This window comes from Pelobates fuscus, chromosome 1, assembly GCF_036172605.1.
Source record: "Pelobates fuscus isolate aPelFus1 chromosome 1, aPelFus1.pri, whole genome shotgun sequence".
NCBI classification, from domain to species: Eukaryota; Metazoa; Chordata; class Amphibia; order Anura; family Pelobatidae; genus Pelobates; species Pelobates fuscus.
Window position 1 is genome coordinate 394,191,584 of NC_086317.1, and position 26,294 is coordinate 394,217,877.

Sequence of the window (26,294 nt, forward strand, 5' to 3'; positions counted from 1 at the left end):
AATATAAGGCAGACTTGGAGTGTTTTAGACATGTATATAATTTTAATAGATGTGCTTTATTATTGTCAAAATAAGAATGTTCCATTTCAGCTATTTTACTATTAAACTTTGCACCTATATCCTCTTTCATATTTGCTAATAACTTTCTTTCCAAATTGTTCTGCCTTTAACTTTTGTCACATACCATTTTCTGAAATCTGTCTTGCATAGTGTCAGTGTTTCAACTCTGGCTGAAACAAATCTTGCCGAGTTAGGGAAGGGACACACTGTCGTTTCACATACTTAAAAGAAAAAAGAAGTATAAAATATTTTTTATTTACAATTCTTTTTATTGCGCCAATGTTACTGCAGTAATTAAAAATGAGTGGGATTTGTTTACCCTGGTTACTCTGTTCCTTCTTTTCATAGTTTAATAACTGGGGTCTATCCAGATCTTTAATGCTATCAACATGTGTTTGGATATTATTTTCATCATACACCTCCTCCAACACATGTTGATAGCATTAAAGATCTGGATCTACTGTGTGCGCAATCACCATATTCCTTTTCTATTTCTATATGTAAGTGTTTTTTAGTGACTATACACTTTGGTGATTTTCTTGGATGCTGCACTGGTTTTATTTGAGATATTTTAATTGTTTTTAGCGACATCTTTTTATCTCTATATTTTTTTTTTAATTGAACTTAATAAAGATGGAAAATTATATAAAATATATGTTCAATCACTTATTAAGAACACTGTTCACTGTTCAATCACTTATTAAGAAGTGGAAAAATCAGGAATCCCACAGGTAACCACAGGAGAAACACAAGATGCTATGAAAAAAGACGGTGTGGCTGTTACAAGGAGCACAATACGACGATACTTGAACAAAAATGAGCTGCATGGTCGAGTTGCCAGAAAGAAGCCTCTACTGCACCAATGCCACAAAAAAGCCTGGTTACAATATGCCCGACAACACCTTGAAATGCCTCACTGCTTCTGGCACACTGTAATTTGGAGTGACAAGATCAAAATAAAGCTTTACGGTCACAATCATAAGTTCTATGTTTGGAGAGGATTCAACAAGGCCTATAGTGAAAATAATACCAAATACTATCCCCACTGTGAAGCATGGTGGTGGCTCACTGATAATTTGTGAAAATTGATGGCATGATGAATGCAGCATGTTATCAGAAAATACTGGCAGACAATTTGCATTCTTCTGCATTAAGGCTGCACGTGGGATGCTCTTGGACTTTCCAGCATGACAATGACAGTAAGCACAAGGTCAAGTTTATCCTCCAATGGTTACAGTAGAAAAGGTGAAGGTTCTGGAGTTCCCATCACAGTCTCATGACTTTAATATCGCCAAGTCACTCTGGGGAGATCTCAAACGTGTGGTTCATGCAAGATGACCTAAGACTTTGCAAGAGCTGGAGGCATTTTGCCAAGACGAATACTACCTGTAAAAATTAGGAGCCTCATAGACAACTATTACAAAAGACTGCATGCTGTCATTGATGCTAAAGGGGGCAATACACAGTATTAAAAACTAAACGTATGCAGACTTTAGAACAGGAGTAGTTTCATTTTTTTTTTCTTTGTTGCTATGTTTTGTTTTATGATTGTGCCACTCTGTTATAACATACAGCTGAATATGAGTCCCATAAGAAATAAAAGTGTTTTGCCTGCTAACTCATGTTTTCTTTAATAATTGTACAAATATTACGAATTCTCCAAGGGCATGCAAAGTTTTGAGCACAGCTGTATGCAATGATTTTGCTTCTTTTATAGTAAGTATTGGTTTTAACCCCTGAAGGACACATGGCATGTGTGATATGTCATGATTCCCTTTTATTCCAGAAGTTTGGTCCTTAAGGGGTTAAACTATTCATTGCTATAGGAGAAGATTTATGAATTGCCTATCTGACTACCTTTCTTTTTTGAAGTCTACAGATTCCAGAGCATAATAGTAAATGGTAACAGAGATGGTGTTTGGGCTGTTAAAAGGTGTGTCTAAGAACCAAAATCAATACACCTAAAAACAGGTATAGCAAACTTAGGGCAAGTCAAGGTAAGGATTCCAGAGGAATAACAATATGAGTACAAGAGCCAAGGTCAAGAACACAGACTAGGAGGGAGTCAGAAACAAGCCAGGGGTTAATATCAGAAAAACAGTAACACAAGTAAGGCACTCTAAGGCAATAAAAACAGAAGAGAGTGTGAAGAGGTCTAATATAGTAAGTCCTAAAACCCTATTGTATGGCGCCTGGTATGAAATCATGGAGTCAGTGTCTTTCAAAAGAGGCAAGACTCTAGAACTATTAGAGGGCATTAGATGGCAGCGTCTTGTATCAGAATTGATGCAGGAGTGACACATGGTAAGACAATGCATTTATCGAGGGCGGTTAACAGGAACAGGTGACATTTTCTTACAGGATGATATTGTACATTTTTCCAAGACAGTAGGTTTTAAATACTACAAGAACTGATGCCTTGTCTAGAATCCAACAATGGAAGGGGATTTGAAATAACATTACTACAAATGTTTAGCAATGTACTAACACTAGCCTTACCTTAAGGTTTTCTCTAAACTGAGCGGCCCATTTTCCTTCAGTTCCGCCAGGCCTCGAAAGCCTATCAAGCTCCTCTGCCAGTTTCTGTAATAATGTGTTGGCTAATTCTGTGCTGTATTGATCTGCTTCCATGATAAACTCCCTGAAGAAAATAGTATAAATTAAAAATTCAAAAAATGAATAGGGGGCATATTAAATATACACAAAGGGGGGGGCGGGGCCGGACCGCCATGCTGACTGGTCGCATGCTGGAGAGGCTCCTGAGGGAATCAGCCCCACAACCTGACGAAAATGCGGCTACTAAGCCTAAATTAATCTAAAATAACAGCAAAAACACTGCTTGGCTGTCGGTGATGCAGCAGACCCCGAGATCGGGAGTTTTTGGAGCCCGGGAGGGCGAAAACAGACTTTGGTGTCTGCGGCCTAATCGAGGAAGAGGCGGGGTGGACGGCCGCCATCCTGCCTTCTCCCTCGGCTATCACATACCGGCTCTCTGATGTGGTCCTGGTCCCGTTCCCCCCCCTTTGGACCGGTGGGGGTTATCCCGGTCCCCACTGGAGGGCCCGCGGCAGCGGGGAAGGGAACGCAACAATTTAATCTCCCGCACTCTGAAGCTAAAATGGCCGCCATCTATGCCATCACGAAAAAGCCAGTTTTGAGCAGCCTGCATGAGGAACCCCTAATGAGGCTATGGAAGAACCTCTGCCCTCACTCACGGGCTCCAAGGAGCATAAAGACCAACCGTTGCAGACATACTATCGGCAGCACCCACTCGCACCCCAGCACAGACTCTCCAACGACCACTCACCTAAACCGAGAGCCTCAAGGAGGGAAAAACCTCATATCGCTGCCAGACTTCTGGGTGAACACACACCTGCGGACTCTGATGCCGACTCCATATAGAGCTCGATCGGAAGAAGCCAGAAACTAACTTGTGCTGCGACCTGAGACAGACAGAGCCGAACTAGCTGGGCTTACCACTATACTGGGACACCTCTCCTATCACACTTAGCCAAGTTGATGGAGGGAGGGGGCAGAGGGGTAACCCAGATCAGCTACCATGTAGATGTGCCGTTAGCATTAACCTTTATCTCCCTGTGCAGTGGGTCCCCAGAGGCATACTCACTACTTACCTGTCTAACCTAGTTGCTACTCATACATTACTCTATCAATTAAAACAGGCTTAGGCTCTTACACATGTTTGAGTTTATAGTATGCTAGATTGAACCTACAAGGCATTACAAACAAGCATAAAGTATGCAAAATATACAAATTAGCATGTTACACAACACGACTATAACTACTTCTTTATCTTGTAATTTTTCTTGTTTAATTCTTGTTCCTACTCGACAAAAAAAAAAAAAGTGCAGCACCTCTTGACTATATATACCAATTGTTTGCAATACTATTGTATACTAAACATGTCACCGATTAAGCTTGTAATCATCTCTGCACTCAAAAATAAAGAATTTAAAAAAAAAAAAAAAAAAAAATATACACAAAGGACACCTGTCAACATGTAGAACAAAAAAGCAATTCTTTACATTCCAGATGCCACAGGCTGCAATTCTCTTGATGATTAGTCAGCGGATATTCATTGTTCACAGTATCTGAAGATTGGCAGATTGCGTTACAGAATATTTTATTTTGTTACAATCAGTAAGTTGTACAAACAGACACTAAGTTTTGAAGGTATTACCAATTTTTAAAGGGAATTTTAAATTAATGCATGGTGTAGAATGTAGGTTCGCAATGCTGGACATGAAGCCCCAGAAATCATGCCTATTTTCAGGTCACCAACACTGAACAGAAGGGTCTCCTTGTAAAGTGAAAGCAAACGTATCAAGAAAACATTATCTGCATTTGTAGGAAGACTCATGAGTTCTATGCAACTCCTCAATGATCAGTGTTATTTGTCACCATTGGAAATGAAACATTTTGGAGAGTTTGCTATATGATTGTTCACACAGATCATATCCTTTATATATATATATATATATATATATATATATATATATATATATATATATATATATATATATATATATATATATATCAAGGGCTTGTGTAGTCATCATAATTATTATTATTTTATTATTTATATAGCGCCAGCAAATTCCGTAGCGCTGTACAATGGTGAATCACAATACTCAATCTCATGTCATCTGAACACTATTTTCCCTTAATACACACTTTATCTTTATGCACATTTTACATAATTTATTTATTTTTTGGTCATGGATGCTGGTTGGTGCCAATCTGACTATGCATTATGGAGAATAATGCACAGATGATGTCAGCCACTCTAGTATGACCTTGAAAATATCATCTGCTATCCCTATATGAGAAGCAGATCATGCAATGTCTGTCCTTCCTTTCATACGTACATCTATCCAACCATCAATACAAAAATGGCGCAGTTTCAAACAGATGTGGGTGCCTCAATAATTACTATATAATAATACCGTACTTTTCATATTGTGCCGAGGTCTTGATTTGCAGATACAGTCAGCATTACAAATGACGCCTGTATTAGCAGTGAATTTCCTTAAATGTGAATATGAGTCATTTCACACCAGGAAATGCTTGGGTGTGCTGATCTTAGGTGCTCTGGTCTCGGAGAATTAAGGACTGCTGTCCTAAATACACTGATTTGAAATATAATATGTGTTGCAATTTTATACACAGTGCCTAGCAAGATAGACAATGAGATAGACAACAATCAATACGAGAGAATGGATATTGGGATTAAATCCCAATAAATATTTGCTGAAGCCAGGTGATTGTAAGTAGTCTTATTTTTTTTTTTCTTTTGAGTGCTCTTCCCTTACTGGGGATATTGCAGAAATGTGGGTCTTTAGCACCAATATTAGGGGTTCTTAATATATATTTAAAATAACTTATGTACCTATTATTGGAGCTAGACACAAGCTTCCATGGTTTTACTTACCAGGGTTGGTTCTCCAACCATTCACCCAGAAGGCTCCTCATATTACGTGGGAATTCATGATACACCTTTTCAAACTGTTCAGGTGGCATTTTGGAAACACAGCTCCATAACGATACTTTTGCCATTTTATAAAGGTGGTCTTCTGTAACAGAGAATACAATTATATTTAAACCAAAAGTTTAAACCACTGAACACTGAATTGTTGTGAATTAAAAAACAAAATTGCAAACTTTTGTCTAAAATATCCAAGCTAACAGTTAATTTTATATATATATATATATATATATATATATATATATATATATATATATTTAATGTGTGTGTGTATGTGTTTATATATATATATATATATATATATATATATATATATACACACACACACGCCTTTATAAATAGTTACCTATATATAACGGTGTTATTTAGTGAATAGACACTATGTTGTTTATCTCTAGATGTTTAACCTTACAAGTCCATGGAAGGATATATGTACATATACATGTAACTGCATATAAAAACATATATAATTACATTTAATTCTAGACAACATAAAAATGATAGAAGCTATAAAAACACCCAGTGGTTGCAAGAAAGGTGACACTGCAGTTCTCTTTTCGCAAATTCAAAAAATGAAATACAAGGAGACATGAAACTAAGAAAACACATCATAGTGTAATATACTTAAGTGTAATATGTAGATCCTTAACACACATAGTATAAATACAACTCACTAGATGAATAACAGATTGCGTATTCACAAGATATTCTTTCACATGGTATTGCAAGTATTTCCAGATGCATAGACCAATCATCTCAAAACATCAAAGATAATACATGTTAACATTTATTGAGAAGTAAAATGACTAAAAACTCACACTTTCACAAGCACTTTCAATCAGTGCTACTACAGTTTAAAATGTAACATAAAACTCTAATAATTCTACAGTCTTCTTTCTAATCCAATGTGTTTCATACTTCCTTCTCTGTCGACTCTTTCAAGGGTATATCTCTATACCAGAATGTATGATTTTGCCAAAGTGTCTTGGAGAGGTGTCGAAATCAAGGCTACTATGCATGACAAAAATGACCACGTGTTCTAAATCTTCCAGATTAGTGCTTTACTACAAAAACAATATGTTCCAGAAGCCCATGTTAACCTGATACGGGCAATCTCTTCCACGTGCCCCACATCACCTATGTTAAAGTTAATCTAATTATTTTATATAAATATTTTCCAAGATTTCAATTGTGATGTTTTGTATCTATTCAGGTTGATTTTTAACACTACTTATTACTACACTGTGCCATTATCAGGCTAAAATATAATTTTACTCTAACTCTGAATGCATACTAAACTAATAGCAAACATTAGTAATCTAGGTTCCTTCTACACATTTGTTTTTGCGGTTGATCAAAAAGAAGGTCAGTTTGATAGCAGTTTATATTGACCCTTGTATATATTTTTGTAGGGCTATTATATCCCCTCAGAGATGCTTTATTTTCTAAAGCAAACAATTTAAGCTTTTCTAGCCTGTCTTCTTAACAAAAATGTTAAGCTCCGCTTTTTTTTTTTTTAAATTTCTTGATATCCTTTCTTAAAACGGTTGCCCAAACCTGTCTAGTTTATAGTTTATTGTATCTTTTCACATTGCATACCAAAAACATCACTTCTCAGCATATCAAATGCCAGATACTTTACTTGTGCTAAATAAACAATAAATATCTGTAAAAATTCTAGACCTTTTCCCCACTATACATTGTTGGTTTATTGATATTCTCCTCTAGCGCTTAGCACACAGTCAGAAAAAAGCCTATACAGATCATAAAATGTACTGAAATATTTTAAATGCTCAGTCCAAAGGGACAGGATATGAGCAAATTACATGTGCTTCACAATGAGTTAGCATAACACAACATCCCACTCATCCCATCACTTGTTAGCACTGCTCCTCTTAATGGTCACAACAGAAAGCATAGGGCTCAATTTAAAATTCTGGTTCTTGCTTTCAAATCGCTACATAATGCTGCTCCCACCTATCTATCATCCCTAATACACAAGTATGTCCCATCTAGGCCCTTACACTCTGCTGAAGACTAACGTCTATCTTCTGTCCGTACTCCCACCTCTGATGCTCGCCTTCAAGACTTCTCGAGGGCTGCACCGTTCCTGTGGAACTCACATCTCCCCCCTCCGTTAGATGCTCACCAAGTCTCCACTCCTTAAAAAAAAAACATTAAAAACCCACTTCTTCATAAAAGCGTATCAATTAAACTGTTAATAGCTCCCGACTGAGTCCTCTCTTGCAACTGCCATTAGTCTAATACTATCCTTACCTTTTGTGTCACTTTACCCCCACTCCCTCTAGCATGTAAGCTCATTGAGCATGGCCCTCAACCCCTCTGTTCCTGTGTGTCCAACTTGTCTGGTTACAACTACGTGTTTGTTCGTCCACCCACTATAAAGCGCTGCGGAATTTGTTGGTGCTAAATAAATATTACCATAACAACATAATAATGTTTGCACCAGAGTTCACACATAATTAATTCTCTCTCTCCTTTGTCTGCATTACATAGTGATGGCCCTTGGATATGATGTCATATCTAATTTCCCTCTGTCTGCAACTGTTTAGTGCAAAAATCAGGGAACTTCTATTTCCTATGCAAGACCTACAAAGATGGCGGCCTGTAGCCCTCTGTCATTCTTCATAGCACTTAGTTGAGAATTGATTTTTTTCCCCATGTATTGAGTTCCCTCTATATGCATTTCCCCTGCAAGCCAGGTTTGTTTTCACACTCAAAGACCTGGGTAAAAACTGGACAAGGATGGTATTCACTCCTAGTGATATGTAAGCTATAGAGGGGTCATGTAACACACCACATTTTGCAGTTAGAAAATATTATTGACAGACATATGAAGTATTTAAATACCAGGATTGTTTTTAGAGGAAAGGTTCACTGGGGTTGTACAATTTTAAACAATATAGTATGAAATGCTACATGTTGAATATAATAATCCCAGCTTACCTGGAACTCCACTCACTGCAAAAATGCTTCCAATTTCATATGAAACTGAGAAAAAAAATAAAAGATATACGGATTTGATAGTGAATTTAAATCTGGTACTCTTCACATTGCTTTTAGACGTAAAGAAACTGGCAGGACTATGCAAACCACAAGTGATAAGATCTTGTTGATAGTTTCCATTCAATTTAATATATTTCCGTCTTTATTAAAGAAGGATTTCTCTCTCTTATTCCATCACATTATAAAAAAAGGCTAAAACAATGTATTGCATCAACGAGTTACTTAATCTTCAAACTATGCATTGAATCCATTAGTTACTTCATCTTCTATGCTTAACCATGAAGGAACCTCTAGACACTCTTTCATATACAGGACATACTTTTTATTTCATTCCATGATCTTAAAAACAATACACACATCTAAAATAAAATCAACGATTCACACTACCCTTGAGGAGTAATTGCTGGTATGTCATAATTTACTTGTACGGCTAACATAGAAATGTTCAAAAATAAGAATTATACATACATGCAGAAAAGGCCACAGTTAAGTGGATGGTTCCTGGATACTTTAATGTTCTGATATTGCCCAAACATGTCCTGGTCAATGGTGCACAAATTTAATTAAAGTGCCACAATACTTAATATATCATTCCACATTGGACGGCTAATCCTCAGCCAAATCAAAGGTCTCCTGATTAAACTGCCACAATACTTGACAATATATCATTCCACATTGCACACCGGTAATCTTCAGTCAAATCAATGGTCTCATGATATTTAACTATCCCGGTTACCCCTGCACAAGAATGATTAAAGAACCAAAGTGCTTAATAGTGTAAACAGTTCCAATCCACAGTGTCCTAATGTAGCATGCACAGCCAAGCACTGGCACGGAATACATTCTCTTTAGGGTCGACAGTAAAGTGCAGCAGTAATTCCCAAATGCACCAAGAAATTGCACATACATGATTGCACATAAAAGTCCCAGCCAAACCTGCTTTGCTTGGTATAATGTGCACATTTCCAGGTCAACAGTAAAGTGCAGCATCAGTATATATGACAGAATTAGTTTAACACAAATCAGCATACACCTCTATTGGCATGATGACTTGGTCAGCATGTTTTGTCCCTACAAGGGCACTTTCAAGATGTTATCAATTCACTGGGACTGAGCTCTTTATATAGCATATCCCATTACTTGACAAGACCACCCTATATATCCTATTTATTTTATTCTATTACCACAAATAAACTAAATAAAATAAAACAAACTAAATGAAAAATGCCAACTAAATACAAATGAGCATTAACAAATGAAGATATAAATATAAACAAGGTTAAAAAAATAATAATAATAAACCAACAATTACTAATGAGCTTGTAGGAATGTTACACAACTCAATCTCAGTGTCACACTCTCTATTTATTCATTACAAAACACAATAAAAATAGAATTCTATTTAGTATGTAATATACAAAGATTTGGCTTGTGGAAAAGTCATAACTATAAATGTGCATACCCCTTAGTATTCAAAAAGCTAAACATTTAATTCCTTATTAAGACCTTTGGGCATCAAAGTCTCTAAATGAAGGAATACCGAACTCTATCATCCTTAATGCCGCCAGATAAAATAAGGTCCACCGCCATACCTGTAAGACTATCAGTGCTATCACTATCAGTGCTGATATATTGTTTAAATGAATAGATATAGAGATATTGCTATTCACATTTGAAAGGGATCTGTTTTTCAAAGTAATACTAGAGCCATTGGAAACAAGAAACCACTTCCTTATTTCCGCACTTTAATGCCTGCATACAGTGCACCTATGTGCACCACATTTACAGTTTTCTAAGTTGTCCTGTTCAGTATTACATTTACTTTTACTAGTATTAGTTTAAGATGGATTTAATTTAGCAGGTGCCACAAAGGTTTTGAGAAACGTGGCTTTGTATACATAATGTTTGAAGTTATTTGGAAACATTCATTTTAACCAGGGGTCTTGGCAAAGGATACACCAATGTTTTCTAAAAACGTGTGGAATTTCCTCAAAACCACTACTGAATTTAGTCACAAATTTGGGGCCCCATCCCTCTTATATATTTCCCATTAATTTTAAAGCCTTTTTTTTAAAAGAACACTTGTTCACCGAATGCAGCTCCTCATGTAAAGAGTTAAAACACTAACAAGCTGCTCATAATGTTTAGTAGATCCCATAGCTCAATTATTCAATTTGATCACATCAATACTGAAGTAACCCAACCGTATTCCTCCCAAATATCAGCTGTTTCCAATCAATCCCTCTTATAAATAAGACTGCATTAATACATGTGGTTCATAGCCCTTCTCCAAAAACTGCATAGTCTGTCATAATCAGACACAAAAGTACAGTTTCTTCTGATTACTACAAATTGACCTTGGGGAAAATTTGGGATCCATTGAGGGTGATGGCCATTAGGTGCTTGCAAATATCCATTCATGTCCACTGGCTTCTGATATGTGTTGGAGACCACCCTCCCAGCAAATCCCCTCAAGCAAATACAATAACTTCATCTCATTTCTGCGATATAAATTTCATGACCATTTTATTATCATTGGGGAACTGTAAAACTTCATTCTCTATACTACCTTGTCATATAATTAAATGTCATCAACAAAAAGGTGATAGTAGGCCAGCCTACCCCTCCATGGGTTATTGGACCAGAACTGACTTTCTTACCAAGAACCCATAAGACGATTAGCATATGAAGGGGCAAAACTGTCCCCCATTGTCGTTCCCTTGATCGGACGATAATATTTATCATACAAATTAAAATAATTGTGATAAAATATACATTTTACAAACAGTAACAAAACATCCACTTGCCTTCTCTGAAATAAGGGATTATAAATTCCTCTAGGCCTAATTTATGATCAATATTTGTGTCTAATGAACACAAATCAATCATGAGTCAATTGTGTGTACATTTCCTTCTATTCAAAATCATAATTGAAAACAAATAACAAATTTCATTTGCATATGATAACAAATCCACAACATATGATAAAAATCTATAATTTGTGACACTGCTAAAGTCAGTGAATCTATTGATGAAATAATGGACCTCCCCAGTGTTCTTTTTTGATTATTGTTTATTTTTTAAATATTATAAGTGTTTTGCATATTATTTGCTGGTGATAGGGTGAATGCCTTCTCTCTCTGTGTGATAAAACCTCCCATAAATGCATTCTTGCAACAGGCAAATAAATTATCTCATACATATTTCCATCGTGTTTTCATACCTTTCATCATTCAATAGATTTACAGCATTCTCTAAATAAGCAACACAGTCTAACGACACTTTTAACACCTTTTTTCTTATTTGTACGTAGCTCTAAGCTAATTTTTTTTTCTTTGAAGAGGATGTTTGTTTTTTTCTCACATAGGATCTTAAATTCCCTATTGCTGCTTTAAAGAACAGACTAATAAATTGGCCGCTATATGTTACAGGTTTGAATCTAGATGGGTGTGTGAAACTTGCAGCAATAATCACATCTATTAAATTTTCTTATGTGGGGGTCGTCATCATAGAATTATCATCTTCATTTAGTTTAAAAACACCACAATGGCTTGTCTATGAACCGGATTGTCCAAACATTTGTGTACTGCACCAAAACGATTGTGCAGCTGAAGCATAAAAGAATTGCATAAAAAGGTGTGTTAAAGGTTGTACTTTATGTACTTTGGCATTTATTTTTCAACCTACACTTCTACGATTGTTCTAGTCAATATTTAATGAGTACATATTGGTTTAAAATATGTTTCAGTCCAATGTGGTGTTAAATTATTGTTAATAAATTACCAAACATAAAATATTATCTTGTTTTTTTACATTTTAAATATGTTTGTATTTATTTATTTTAATTTGTTCTACAAATTCTATCCATGCAAATCTCAATCTTCTTGTAAGTTGACATCAGATATGAATACCCTCCAGGTGGAATTAGTGTCTTTTTGAATGATTTTGGCAATGAATACATGTCAAAGAAAGCATTGAGTAGTAGTATATAGCTACATTTTATTACTAATCTATTTTTCAACACTTTAGTCATGTGTTTTCCCTGTTTATATGTTGGGCCTATCATTAGTATCTACATTGTCAATATGTTCAGTCACGCCATCATAAAATAATCTCTACTTTGTCAAAAAGGGTTATGATTACATCTTTGTAAAATTTGAAGGCTGTGCTGTTGTCTAGTGCCCTATATTATTTGTCATATTTTGGCCTATTCTTTTTTGCCTAGAAGCCTAGTGAAAATAAAATGAAACTCAATACAAATTTTCCCACCGACACGTGCGTGGCAACAAAATGCTCCTATTTCTCCAGCTCAATAGAAAAATGAGTGCAATCACTATTATTCAGTAGAGCTCTCTCTTATTCAGTATGTCATTCAAATGTTTATTATCACTTTGTCCAGTGAGATAAATCCACAGAGAGACTTTAATAGGATACACTAGTGTACTTGTGAAGACATCATACATACACCTAATGATTCAGGTAACATATATAATAAAATAAAATAATCTGCTATGTACACCTTAGCTATGAAGAATTGAAGGCTGGGTAAATATTTACAGAGGTATAGATATAGAGTAAACACTGCTCACTGCATGATAATTGATTTAGTTCCTTTAAGTTCCTTTAAGTTGAAATCTATTATGTTGTCTTTCTTCTGACTGGGTGAATAGTCCCCCTGGTAGATCATAAACTCAAATCAAATATTATTAGAGAAAATAGAGTGTGTAAACTATAATTAAAAGTGAAGGGAGATTCATCATACATCTGAGGCTTAAGAACAGCACCTGAAAAATAAGTGAGGAGTGGGTATAAAAAGTGCAGAAAAAGCAGGCAAGAACATTGGCTAAGAAAACTGCACCCTACTTTACCACCTCGAGGTAAACGGCAGATATATTCACATCAAAGAGGGAGACAGAGAAAGATAAACTAAGAGATCCCCACAACTGGAATTATTAGAGAGTGAATCAGGTTGTTACATCGGTTATCAAAATCTGGTTGGTTGGTCTTCATACAAGGAAAGTACATATATATATATATATAAGATAAAAGTAAAGCCAAATAGAAATCCTGCTACACTGCAACCTCAGTAATCGTAATGATACAAATAATCTAAATAACCCACCCTATACCATAATAATTAAATCTAATATAGCCTCTGAGAGGAAACAGGAAGACAGGGTATACAATTACCGGTTACAAGTGCATAAAGAATGTCAAAAGCATAAATACTGCTTAATACGCAAACATAGTAACACCCATCTCCTGTTTCTGTTTATATCTGGCTGACTTTCTACTTATATTTTTGTTACACATGAATTTAATTAAAGGTAGCTTAGATAAAAGGGATGGTGTCACTATTTGTCCCATTCTTTTCCCTCAGAGCCGTTTCCTCGTCCCATCATCATTAATAATGCAGTCTATATTTCCATCTACCTCTATTAGAGAAATCAACTCCAGCCACTTCTCACGCCTTTTTTATTTTGTTTTCTATCTGACAGAAATGTGCAGTATGCACTCATATCTTTTGGCATAGACATAGTTGACACAAAGTGTTGTATATCCTTAAATAAACTGGACCTATTCACTACTAAGCTGCTTTGTGCTTTTCATGTGCTTATTTGTTCTTGTTAGTCTGTGGGTTTTCTAGAAGTTCAATGTGTCTACCTCATATTGACTAAGACAACATTTGTATTGCTGATGTCCCCTGGTAAATGATCTGGCAAGTTCCCTGGGCTATATTAGCTTACTTATATGGACTGTTTGCATGTATCTCCTTTGAGAATTATCATCAAGTTCAACAATTATAAGGACTGATAAACATTATTCCATATCTGTCTGCCTTTCTTTTTTTCTTCCAACCTATCCTCTCTGCAAAAGTGGTTTAATGATCTCATGACTGATACATTTTTCATACATTTTGATTATTTTCCTTTTCATTATTATTGTTAAGTCCGAATACCTTACTGTCTCCAAAAATGACAGGTTGCAGCATAATAAGCCTTTTGGTATCTAGATAGTTCTAGATTGATGTCACTATGTAGTATGTCTAGTGTCCACCTCCCAATAAAGATGGTTTTCTGGTCCTTGTTGTTCTCTTTCGTAGGAGTGCCACGTGCAAGTGCCACGCGCGCATTCATAGCATTTCTCAATGCTTTCCTTGGACGCTCTGCGCGATGGAGGCATAATATGCCTCCAGCGTCGCAGATGCGCCTCTAGTGGCTGTCCAGAAGACAGCCACTAAAGGCTGGCTTAACCCCAAATGTAAACATAGCAGTTTCTCTGAAACTGCTATGTTTTTATGAGGGACCTGTCACCCAGACCACTTCAATGAGCTGAAGTGGTCTGGGTGACTATAGTGCCCCTTTAAATACTAGATCTCAATAGTTATTATGATAACTATGCTATGGCAGTAGGGATATTTGTTGAATACTATTTATTTACTAAATATTTAGAGTAATTTAATGATTCTAATTTATAAACATTGTTAGCACGTAAGAAAAAGAGCAATCTATTTTTATTAGTGGATAGGTAAGCATATCAATTTAACTGTGAACAGCTTTCCCTCAAAACACCCTGATTCCTCTTCCGCAACGGTCATCAAAACAAAACACTAAGTCCTCAGTATATACTAACTACCATACCCTTACCTTTTGTGTCACTATAACCCACTCCCTCTAGCATGTAAGCTCATTGAGTAGGGAACTCAACCTCTCTGTTCCTGTGTGTCCAACTCTGCTGGTTAAAAATACCTTTACCAGTTGTTATAAATATGTCTCTGTTAGTCCACCCATTGTACAGAGCTGCAGAATTCATTGGTGGTTTATAAATAACTAAGAATAAGGGTTAGTGCTATACATTTGTATCAACATAAATGGTTACAGCCTAGTGCTCCAATGACTGAAAGATATTAATTTACGAATGCTTCGAGTAGAAATAAAAAAGTAATCTATAGCTTTGCATGTCATTTGTTTCAGGAGTTTGTCAAAATGTGTTTCAAACATACATGCGTGATGAAGTCGAGTGCAATGAAGTGGAATGCATAGAGATATTCTCACGCATATTGAAGTGAAATGCACAACCCTTGGAAGGCATTCGTAGGTGTAGGTGTCCATGCACCCATGTGGCATACTAAAGTAGAAGAATGAAGGTGATTACCAGGTGGATACACACCCCTGGAGAACAACCAATGAAGAGGTAAATATATGGACTATTTAATTGCTTCTACGGCTGTTATAGATTTGATGCTTAATTGTTTAGAATAGGTTTAATTGTTTTTATGCAGTGTACTTTAATGTCCCTGAAGAATTCCATACATTTGAAGGATGAAATACATAGGGTGGAATTTTGTTTGGCACATTTTTATTACATTCTTACTATAATGCCTGAGTATCTTATTTTCGATACACAAATACTGCAGCATCGTCCCATGTCATTCGAACACCATAACACAGAACCGTCCTGACACGCGTTTACCCTGGAAGAGCCAGTTAGTGGCGAAACGCGTGTCGGGACGGTTCTGTGTTATGGTGTTCCAATGACATGGGACGATGCTGCAGCATTTGACCACTATAGAGATAACATCATGCACTCTTTCAGATATTTTAGCTGCAATCTTTGTTTTTGTTTTTCAAACTTATATCTGTATTTTTTTTTTCCTGGAGGGGTTGGGTATTAGCCTATATTTATACCGCAGTTTTTTTCTTGTATATTTAGACTTGGTTACTCTAATAGAGAGCTAGTGGGAGGTATACCTTTTTTAAGGGGTGCCCTCGAAGGCATGGCAGTATAGTTTCAATTTTAGGTTATCTTTAGATTAACTCTTTTTCTGGCTATATCTGCCTATATTTATAGATCTTTATAGATTATACAGTTTTCCACATATAATTTTCCCCTCCTCATTATTACCATAGGAGTGTGTCTTTGTAACATTTAACACACTCCTTCAGGTATCTGTGGGTATATTGTGTACCTGTTAAAGGCTAATAACGGCTTGACACTTTGTTACTATACTCACCAGATAGATTTGTATCAAGATTATGTTTCTATTCTATCTATGATTATTACAGCCTATACTTGCAATTCTATTTTAATATTTTTTCTACATAATGGATTTATAAAATCATCACTTGATCTATAATCCTTTAAGGATTTCAATAAACGTTTTATTTACGTGTTGCTCCTCTTTCTAGAGTGATTTTCTATATCCTTTTATCCCATTCCTTCAATAAGAGTGACCTTACACTCTCTTCCTTAAATATCTGTATCTAATTTGTTAATTTATTGTAAATGTCCCCCCTTTCATAAAATTGTAAAGCACTGCGGAATTACTTGGCACTATATAAATACCAATAATAATAATATCCCTATGTGTCAGTATTTGTATCTGTGTATCTGCATGTGTTCGTGTGTGTATCGATGTGTCTGTGCAGCTGTATGTGTGTCAGAGTTTGTATTTGTGTGTCTGTATTGGCATGTGTTTAAGTGTGTGTATCAGTGTGTCTGTGCATCTACATATGTGTCACTGTTTCTGTGTAAATGTTTGTAGCGGTGTCTTTATGTGATATGTATGTGTCTGTATGTATGTCAGTGTTTGTATCTGTGTATCTGCATGCGAGTCAGTGTTTTTATTTGTGTGTTTGTGTTACTATATTAATTACAAACATTTTGCTAATATGAAGGGTAGAATTTATGCAAATGGTCTGCCAAAGGGTACACAAGTGAAAAAATGTGCATACTATTAGCTTTCTCTCCTGAGCCATAGCCAAGGGCTGGAGAAATTTGTAAGTTATATGTTGTAGTTTGATCATTTTCTGTATTGCACTGTAATGCATTGTTACTGCTATCATTTGTTATAGCCTGTTACTTGTTAGAATTTATTGTAGTAAATTGAAATAATAATATAATGTATTATGTATTTTGTATCCACATAACGGACCATAATACTAAGAAATAAAAAAAAAAATATTAATGTTGTAACTTATTTCTTAAATATAAATGTTATTCTGTTAATTAATATAATAATTAAGTCTTGGCCACAACAGACCAAGCACATTCCATGACAGATGTAAAAGCAATGTGTTGATATCAGGAAAATAAATATTAAGATTTAGAAATCATCAATTAAGAGGGGGTGGTGGTGTGGGGGGGGGGGGGGGGGGGAGGGGAAGAGGGGGGGTTATAAACTCCCTTTTCTTTTTTTCTATTTTACTGTATTAAATAAAGTAGTAAAAATAAATTATGTTATATTGCATTTATTTTTAGTAAACTGGGGGAGGGGGTCTTTTTAAAAACACATTTCATATTTATACCTCCTACCTCATTACCACATCACAAGGTTTATGACTCTCTAAAGATCTGCCAGTATGTGTTTTTGCACTCTCTAAGTGTCCCAAATCCATCAGTAATGTCCCCATTTACCACCTGTGCTATTCCATCTCATGTGTATCATGTATCATTTTATCCCGGAAAGATGTAGCTAGAGATGCATAATCAAAGTGATTTGACTGCTTAACGGCAGAGAATATGGCAGAGACACTAAAGGGACATTATCTATACACTGAAATGGCTTCCTTAATCTACAAAAGTTGCTTTGGTCCTTAAAGCACTCATTTAAGATATGTTCTATTTTCATCCCCTGTACACACAAACATAAAGGTCTTGTTCAAAAAGTAAATTTGGCATACTTTTACTTTCTACCTAAAATGCACAAAACTCAAGAGAGATCTCACTACACCAATCTGCACCACTAAGCAACATTCCTGTGCTTCTCTTTCCCATGTTGACATAATTAAAATAATTCTATAATAATAATGGGGGAAGACTGAGTGTGTCTGTTTGTGCTGAATGAGAGTGGTATGTGTGGTGGCTGAATTGTGTGTGTAGGCAAATCATAATGTTCTGTGTAGGTGTGGATATCGCGCTCCCCCCCGCTAACCTTTCCTGGTGGTCCAATATAGGGTAAGTTCAATAGAGTGTGGTCCGGTGGGGGAGCATCCTGCTTTAAGAGTGTCCTCCTGGTTCTGGAACTTAGAGTCATCAAAAAGTGCCATGGGACTGCGAGGGCATACTTAAAGGGGCCTTTACCTGATATTGGTACAGACCACAATGCTCCCTCTGTGAAATGAGAGAGCACATAGGTGTCCTCCCTGCTGGCTTGAAGAGGTCCCGCTTAGGGATAGCGCTCCAGTACCAGGCAGGGCCCCCATCTGAACTCAGGCACAAGGTGGCTGCCTTTGTCATCCGACTCTGTTATAAGATATGTATAGTGTCCCGGTTGCAGACCACCATATTTTTTGTATTTGTCCCCTACTTGCACCCAAGCAATTTAATTCGCACAAAGTCCAATATTTATAAATGAACAACAGATTCTTTGTTTTCAGTTAAGGTTAGAGTATAGTGCAGGATACAAAATAGACACCAGAAAGTGTATATGCATTCCTGCTCATGTTTTATTGTTGCATAGATTAATTTGTTCTGACTATTCTTTCACATGACTATGTGGGTTCCCTGGGGTTGACTTTCTATCTGTCACTTAAATATGTAACTTCTGCAAATATAAGAATGATCTAAAACCACAGCATCTAGAATCCTACGTTCTCATTTCAAGTTTTTAAAGGAAAACTCTAAGCATCATAACCACTACAACTTGCCCCCTATTATAAGTAGTCAAACCATTTTAAAACTGTTTGGCTTCTCACCTGGGATCATTTGAAAGCCACTACCCACTTCCAGTACTCTAGATACTGGGGTGCGATTACGTCCAGGGCCAGATTAAGAGCCCAGAGGGCCTGGAGCTGACAATTATGATGGGCCTAATTACAGAATCTTATCGACCAAAAACACTAAAACATACCTCCCAAGCGTCATGTATCTGATGGAGATGGCGTTGGAGGGAAACTAAAAGGATGCAGCTATATGAAAACACATACTCTATGCTAATCTCTCTCTAATTTATGCTTTCATCTTTCAAGTAAATCCAGAACCCCTAACATCAGTGTCCAGTGAAGCAGGAAGTCAAAGGGAAGGGTAAAAGGGTGTGCCACTGATGCAAATCACGTGACCAGACCTGCCAAAAGGGGTGAACATGCCCAAAAAGGGGGCATGTCTGTCCAAAGAATTGGAAAGCCAGCCTGGCATGAATGCTTTCCAACTAAGGGCATACTATGCAGGCAGCACCCAGAGCTTGACATAAATGCATCAAATGATGCGCCTACCCCACGCTTTCTAAGGACTGTCCCCTAGCACTCACATGTCCACTTGTCTCTTTATCATCTTACTAGCAGGCAGACGTTCCTGGTATATAGTCTGGGACAGAGTAAAGGTGTATATAGTGAGTGTAGAAGAAAGAGGACATGTCACAGTGAAACCAAAGTCTGCATTACCTAATTACCTAATTTTATTGTCAGCCAGTCCACACAAGTTTTGTTGCCATACATCCCTCTTAAACAAACTTAAAGGGACACTATAGTCACCAGAACAACTACAGATTATTATATTTGTTCTGGTAAGTAGAATCATTCCCTTTAGGCTTTTTGCAGTAAACAATGTCTTTTCAGAGAAAATAACTCCACTGGCCACTCCTTAGATGGCGGCTAGAGGTGCTTCCTGGGGCAGTACTTCCTAGTGTGCAGCACTGCCATTCAGTGTCTCCACCCTCTGCATGCAGACACTGAACTTTCCTCATAGAGATGCATTGATTCAATTTATCTTTATGAGGAGATGCTGATTGGCCAGGGCTATGTTTGACTTGTGCTGGCTCTGCCCCTGATCTGCCTAGTTGACAGTCTCAGCCAATCCTACAGGGAAGCATTGCAATTTGCTCAGACCACCACTTCTGATGATGTCAGCAGACAGAGTCAGTTCAGAGGCAGAGCCAGCAGCTGCAGACTACAGAATACAAGTAAGATTTTACTATATTTAGGGAGGCAAGAAGGGGCCAGGGGGGCTAGATGGTGGTTTTTACATTATAGGGTCAGAAATACATGATTGTGTTCCTGATCCTATAGTGTTCCTTTAAGCAAGAGTATGTGAAGAGTAGTTAGGGTTTCCACCTTTCTTGGAAAAAAAATACCGGCCTTAATCATTTGTATAATTAATTAGTTATGCGTGACATCACATGATGTAAATCACAAGGAGTGACATAAGAGAAAATTCTGTAAAATCACCAACAAACTACTCACAGTTTGATTCTGCTGTATAGAGGAATTGCTCCCAGTGTCTCCCTGTCTCCCAAGTCACCCATTGTCTCAGTGTCCCTATGTATCACAGTGTCAGTGTCCCCATGTAGCCCAGTCCCCTAGTCTCCCAGTGTCTGTGTCCCCATTTCTCCCATTGTCCCCATGTCTCAGTGTGTCACTAGGATACTAGGGGACACAGTGAGACATGGGGACACAGTCACCTGGGGACACATGGGGACACATGTGAATACAGACATGGGGACAGAGACATGGGGACACAGAGACATGGGACACTGAAACATTTGGGGAAATTAAGACACTAGGGACACTGAGAGACATGGGAACACAGACAGTGGGAGACTAGGGGTTACTGAGACACTATGGACACTGGCTGGGAGACAGACACTTGGGGACACTAGGAGACATGGGGACACTTGTGGACATAGACATGGGAGACATGGGGACACTGGAAGACATGTGGACACTGAGAGACATGGGGACACAGACACTGGGAGACTTGTGGACACTGGGAGACATGGGGACACTGAGGACACTGGCTGGGAGACATGGGGACACTGGGAGACATAGGGACTCTGAGTCAATAGGGACACAGAGATATGGGGACACAGACACTGGGAGTCTAGGGGAAACTGAGAGCCATGGGGACACTGGCTGGGGGACCTGGGGACACTGTGTGCCTCGAATCTCTGTGTCCCAATGTCTCAGCTTTTCCCAATGTGCCTATGTCTCACACTGTCCCCATGTGTCTCAGCGTCCCCATGTCTCACAGTGCCCCCTAGTGTCTCAGTGTCACCATGTTTTCCAGTGTCCCCAAGTATCTCAGTGTTTCCAGGTCTCCCAGTGTCCCCTAGTGTATGTGTCCTCATGTGTCCTCTAGTGTCTCAGTGTCCCCATGTCTCCCTGCAGCCTTTCACCCTATCCCTCACTCACCTGAGCTGTAAAGCTGCTGTCTGGACTCTCTGTGCTGTGTAGCTGCTCCCCCCACGGATCAGTGAGTAGTAGAGAGAGGCAGGGATATGCTGTAACTTCCTATCCCTGCCTCTCTCCACACACAGTGACCCCTACTGGCCGGTGCTGGTATTGCAGAGTAATGTCCGTTTATACTAAGAAAATGACCTGCATTTGTATTGCCGGTATTACTGCAATAACGGCTGTGCCAGGCAGCCTCAAATACTGGCTGTGCCATTAAAATAACAGCCAGGTGGCAAACCTAAGAGTAGTGTGTAAAAAAAAAACAAAAAAAGTAAAAAACAACAACTTTTTTTCTTCTTTTTAAATGGGCCTATTCCATGGGCCTGGGCCTGGAGCTGCAGCTCCATCAGCCACTATGTTAATCCGGCCCCGATTACGTCTGTGTGGGCTTAACACAATACAACCCTATGGTGTAGCTGAATCCCCATATTTGTTTGCTACGATATGTGATTTTAAGTAGCCTTATAGAACTTAAAACTCTAATGTCTTTATTTTAGTGTGTGCGTTGCTTTCTAATCTATATATTGTATATATTTTTAATTTTATGGCAGCACTACTACTTAGAAATGCATGTTCCGGGTGTGCCATTTTTTTCCTTGCTCAAGTGTCGCCCAGGGGAGACTGACCATCTGGAACTCATCCATGATCACATCCTTATTACCTCACTTTACACAGCTGATTCAGAATTTACAGGGTGTTGAGCTTTTTGCAGAGGGCAAACGTGCACATATTAATCAAAAAGTCATACTGAATTCCCCAATCAACTCAAGTCAAAATCAAAACAGTTATCTCCAGTCTGTCCTCTGTGTAGTTTTGCAGGGACATTTACTGGATCCCTTAAATAATTGTATTTAACCAAATAACCAACCCTTAACTGATATGACAGAGACAAGATCCATTCTGATCCTAAAAAACAAACATCCCCCTTAATAAAAAAAAAAAGACTCCTACAATTATTAACTTTATTGAACTAGGAACTCAAAATGTTTACAAAGGTTATTGCAGTGCGATTACAACAAATTTGACCAAATTTACTCAATTCTCAACAATTGTGTTTTGTTCAGACAAGACAAACAGTCGAAGGAATCAGAATGGTCGGCTTCTGCCCAGGACTCTCGAGTCTCCTTTTTGTAACTTAATTTATAACTTTGGAATTCTTCTCCATGCACCAAAATCTCTAAAATAAGTTTAGGACTTACAGGGTGTCGCTGTGTTCCTGGTTCTGTGGCAGAGCTGTTCTTTAGTACCCCTCGCTGCCAGTAAATCTATTTTACACAATCGGATTATACTTGAAGCCCTGATCACAAAAGCTTTATACTTTCAGAATGGATTGAAAAGAGTCCATGACATATAGAAAATGAGAGAACACAAAAATGTTTCCAGACCTGGCAATCTGATATCAATTCCCCTTAAGTAGACATGTGTTAAACATTCAAAAAAATATTTGAAAATACTAATTGGTTATTATTACTATTATTATTCTGCAAACCTATTCTGCAGGGCGTTACAATTATAAAGAGATGATGATTTGAGGTAGGTGGATATCTATCTTTCGGTGTCTTGACCAAAGACACTTTATGGTGAGGTGGTCTCTCTGGGAATAGAAATCAACGTTTACACCAATTACATAGCTAATATACCAATTTAATTTAGAGTGTGTTTGGGGGAAGAGGGATGGCATTATTGGCTGCTTATTTGTTTAAATCAGGCACTACTATTCAAACTGTACAATGCAGTATGAAAATTTTCAAGTGCTGAAAAATACAATCTGTCAAATACTCTTATAAACATCAATAAAAATCGCTTGCATATAATTAATACATAAAATAGTTGTATAAATAAATATTTTGTTTTGGATGATTTGGGATTCTTTCGTGTGTCATTTTAGTTGGGACACACGATTCTTTCAAGAAAAAGATTTTAAAGGGACACTATAGTCACCTGAACAACTTTAGCTTAATGAAGCTGTTTTGGTGTATAGAACATGCCCCTGCAGCCTCACTGCTCAATCCTCTGCCATTTAGGAGTTAAATCCCTTTGTTTATGAACTTTAGTCACACCTCCTTGCATGTGACTTGCACAGCCTTCCATAAACACTTCCTGTAAAGAGAGCCCTATTTAGGTTTTCTTTATTTCAAGTTCTGTTTAATTAAGATTTTCTTATCCCCCGCTATGTTAATAGCTTGCTAGACCCCGCAAGAGCCTCCTGTATGTGATTAAAGTTCAATTTAGAGATTGAGATACAATTGTTTAACCCCTTAAGGACCAAACTTCTGGAATAAAAGGGAATCATGACATGTCACACATGTCATGTGTCCTTAAGGGGTTAAGGTAAATTACATCTGTTTGAAAGTGAAACCTGTTTTTTTTCATGCAGGCTCTGTCAATCATAGCCAGGGGGGGGGGGGGGGGGGTGTGGCTAGGGCTGCATAAACAGAAACAAAGTGATTTAACTCCTAAATGACAGTGAATTGAGCAGTGAAATTGCAGGGGAATGATCTATAAACTAAAACTGCTTTATTTAGCTAAAGTAATTTAGGTGACTATAGTGTTCCTTTAACAAACCAAAATGGTGGAACATATAATATAAGCATCTATTTATATAAATATTATGTATATGGTTTGCAGTACACTTATAGATGCTGGTTCACAAGCCAAATGAGAAGATACCAATAGAGGAAAATAAGGAGCAGCAGTAACACAAATCTATATTTATTAAGTGTTCTTGCATAGCAAGACCACTTAATGTTATCTCACATATATATTATTATTATTATAGCCAAATTTGCCACCCTAACTCCTCCCACAGTTTTTACACTACATAGAGAAAAAATACCAAAACGTGCAGATTGTTCCCGATCGGTTTGCTATTACTTTGTGGAACGTTTTGCCGAATGGTTCACGGAATATCGTCGTTCTTGTGGCGAAATTTGTCCCATAGGAATGAATGGCAAAGCTAGAGTGGGAGCTGGCAAAAGCTGAACAATCAGGACATGATTTCTAAACTGCCACCACTCCCTCATTTTCTGGCCCACCTACACAAATCTTATATCAAAAAGTTCAGCTATCCCTGCTGCCACTAAAAATCCACAGCTAAGCCATAGTCCTGATAGTTTTCACAATATGACCATCATAGGCGTGCGCACGGGGTACTCTGCCGCCCCCAAATGCCCCCCTCCTCCTCCCCCTGTCATGGGGAGCAAGAGGTGATGGACACCCCCCCCCCCCCCGTCGGGCGGCTCTGTCCATACAACAAGCGGCGAGGGAGCTGTGTGCTCTCTGCTCCCTCTCGCCGCTTGCTGATAACGGGAGCCGGAATATGACGTCATATTCCGGCTCCCAGCTACAGCAGACAGCCCGCGCGGCGAGAGGGAGCAGAGAGCACACAGCTCCCTCGCCGCTTGTTGTATGGAGAGAGCCGCCCGACCCACTGGACCCCAGGGACAAGTCCACGCCAGCTCTCCAGGTAGGGAGGCTGGGTGGACAATTTTTAATAAAAAAAAAATAATTTGTCAATGTGTGTGAGTGTCTGTGAATGTATGTATGTGTGAGTGTCTGTAAGAGTGTTTGTGTATGTGTGTCTGTGAGTGTGTCTGTAAGTGTGTGTGTCTGTGTGCCTGTAAGTGTGTGTATGTGTGTCTGTGAATGTGTATGTGTCTAAGTGTGTGTGTCTGTGTGCCTGTAAGTGTGTGTGTATGTGTGTCTGTGAATGTGTATGTGTCTGTAAGTGTGTGTGTATGTGTGTCTGTGTGTGTGTATGTGTGTCTGTGAATGTGTGTGTATGTGTGTCTGTGAATGTGTATGTGTCTGTAAGTGTGTGTGTCTGTGTGCCTGTAAGTGTGTGTGTATGTGTGTCTGTGAATGTGTATGTGTCTGTAAGTGTGTGTATATGTGTGCATCTGTAAGTGTGTGTGTGTGTCTGTGAATGTATGTGTGTGCCTGTGAATGTATATGTGTGTACGCGTATATATATATATATATATATATATATATATATATATACACATATATATATATATATATATATATATATACACACACACACACACACACACAAGTGTATATTTTTTTTGGGGGGGGTGGGAATCTTGGGAGAGATTCCACACTTTAGTCCCCAGGACTTGACCCCTGCCGGCAGGGGAGATCTCCGGATCTCCCCTGTCGGCTCATGCAGAGTTGGCGCTATCTGAGTGCCAGCTCTGCTCTTAGCCTCCATGGGCCGGCGGGGAGATCAAAGATCTACCTCACCAGCCCACAGCAGCATGGAGGGAGGCAGGAGAGGACCCGGGGAGCTCTAGACAGAAGCTCCGCCAGGTTCCTCTCACGAGATCTGAGCGTTGCCACGGCAGTGCTCAGATATCGCGAGAGTGAACTCTAGCCCCGCAGGCTAGAGTTCACTCTCCCTTGGACAGCAAGGATCCCCCCTCCCTACATAAGGTAAGAAGGTAGGGGGTTATTTACTAATCTGCCCTTACCTTCACAATCTCTCCAAACATACAGCACACACACACACAGCACCTACACATACAGCACCC

General features: G+C 38.1%; 1 protein-coding gene across 3 annotated transcripts in view; it reads right to left on the minus strand.

Annotated features, from left to right (window-relative positions):
- The window catches only part of STAT6 (signal transducer and activator of transcription 6), a 230,140-nt gene that overhangs the window by 157,018 nt on the left and 46,828 nt on the right, over nt 1–26,294 (minus strand). The window contains exons 2-4 of one of the 3 annotated variants that reach the window (XM_063427268.1): nt 8,531–8,575; nt 5,510–5,648; nt 2,560–2,701 (exon numbers count right to left, since the gene is read on the minus strand). In XM_063427268.1, the coding sequence (XP_063283338.1) occupies nt 2,560–2,701; nt 5,510–5,634 (267 nt within the window). In that variant the 5' untranslated portion in view covers nt 5,635–5,648; nt 8,531–8,575. Of the gene's footprint in view, nt 1–2,559; nt 2,702–5,509; nt 5,652–8,530; nt 8,576–26,294 lie in introns of all 3 variants that reach the window. The other 2 variants (XM_063427260.1, XM_063427273.1) reach the window with 2 other exon arrangements.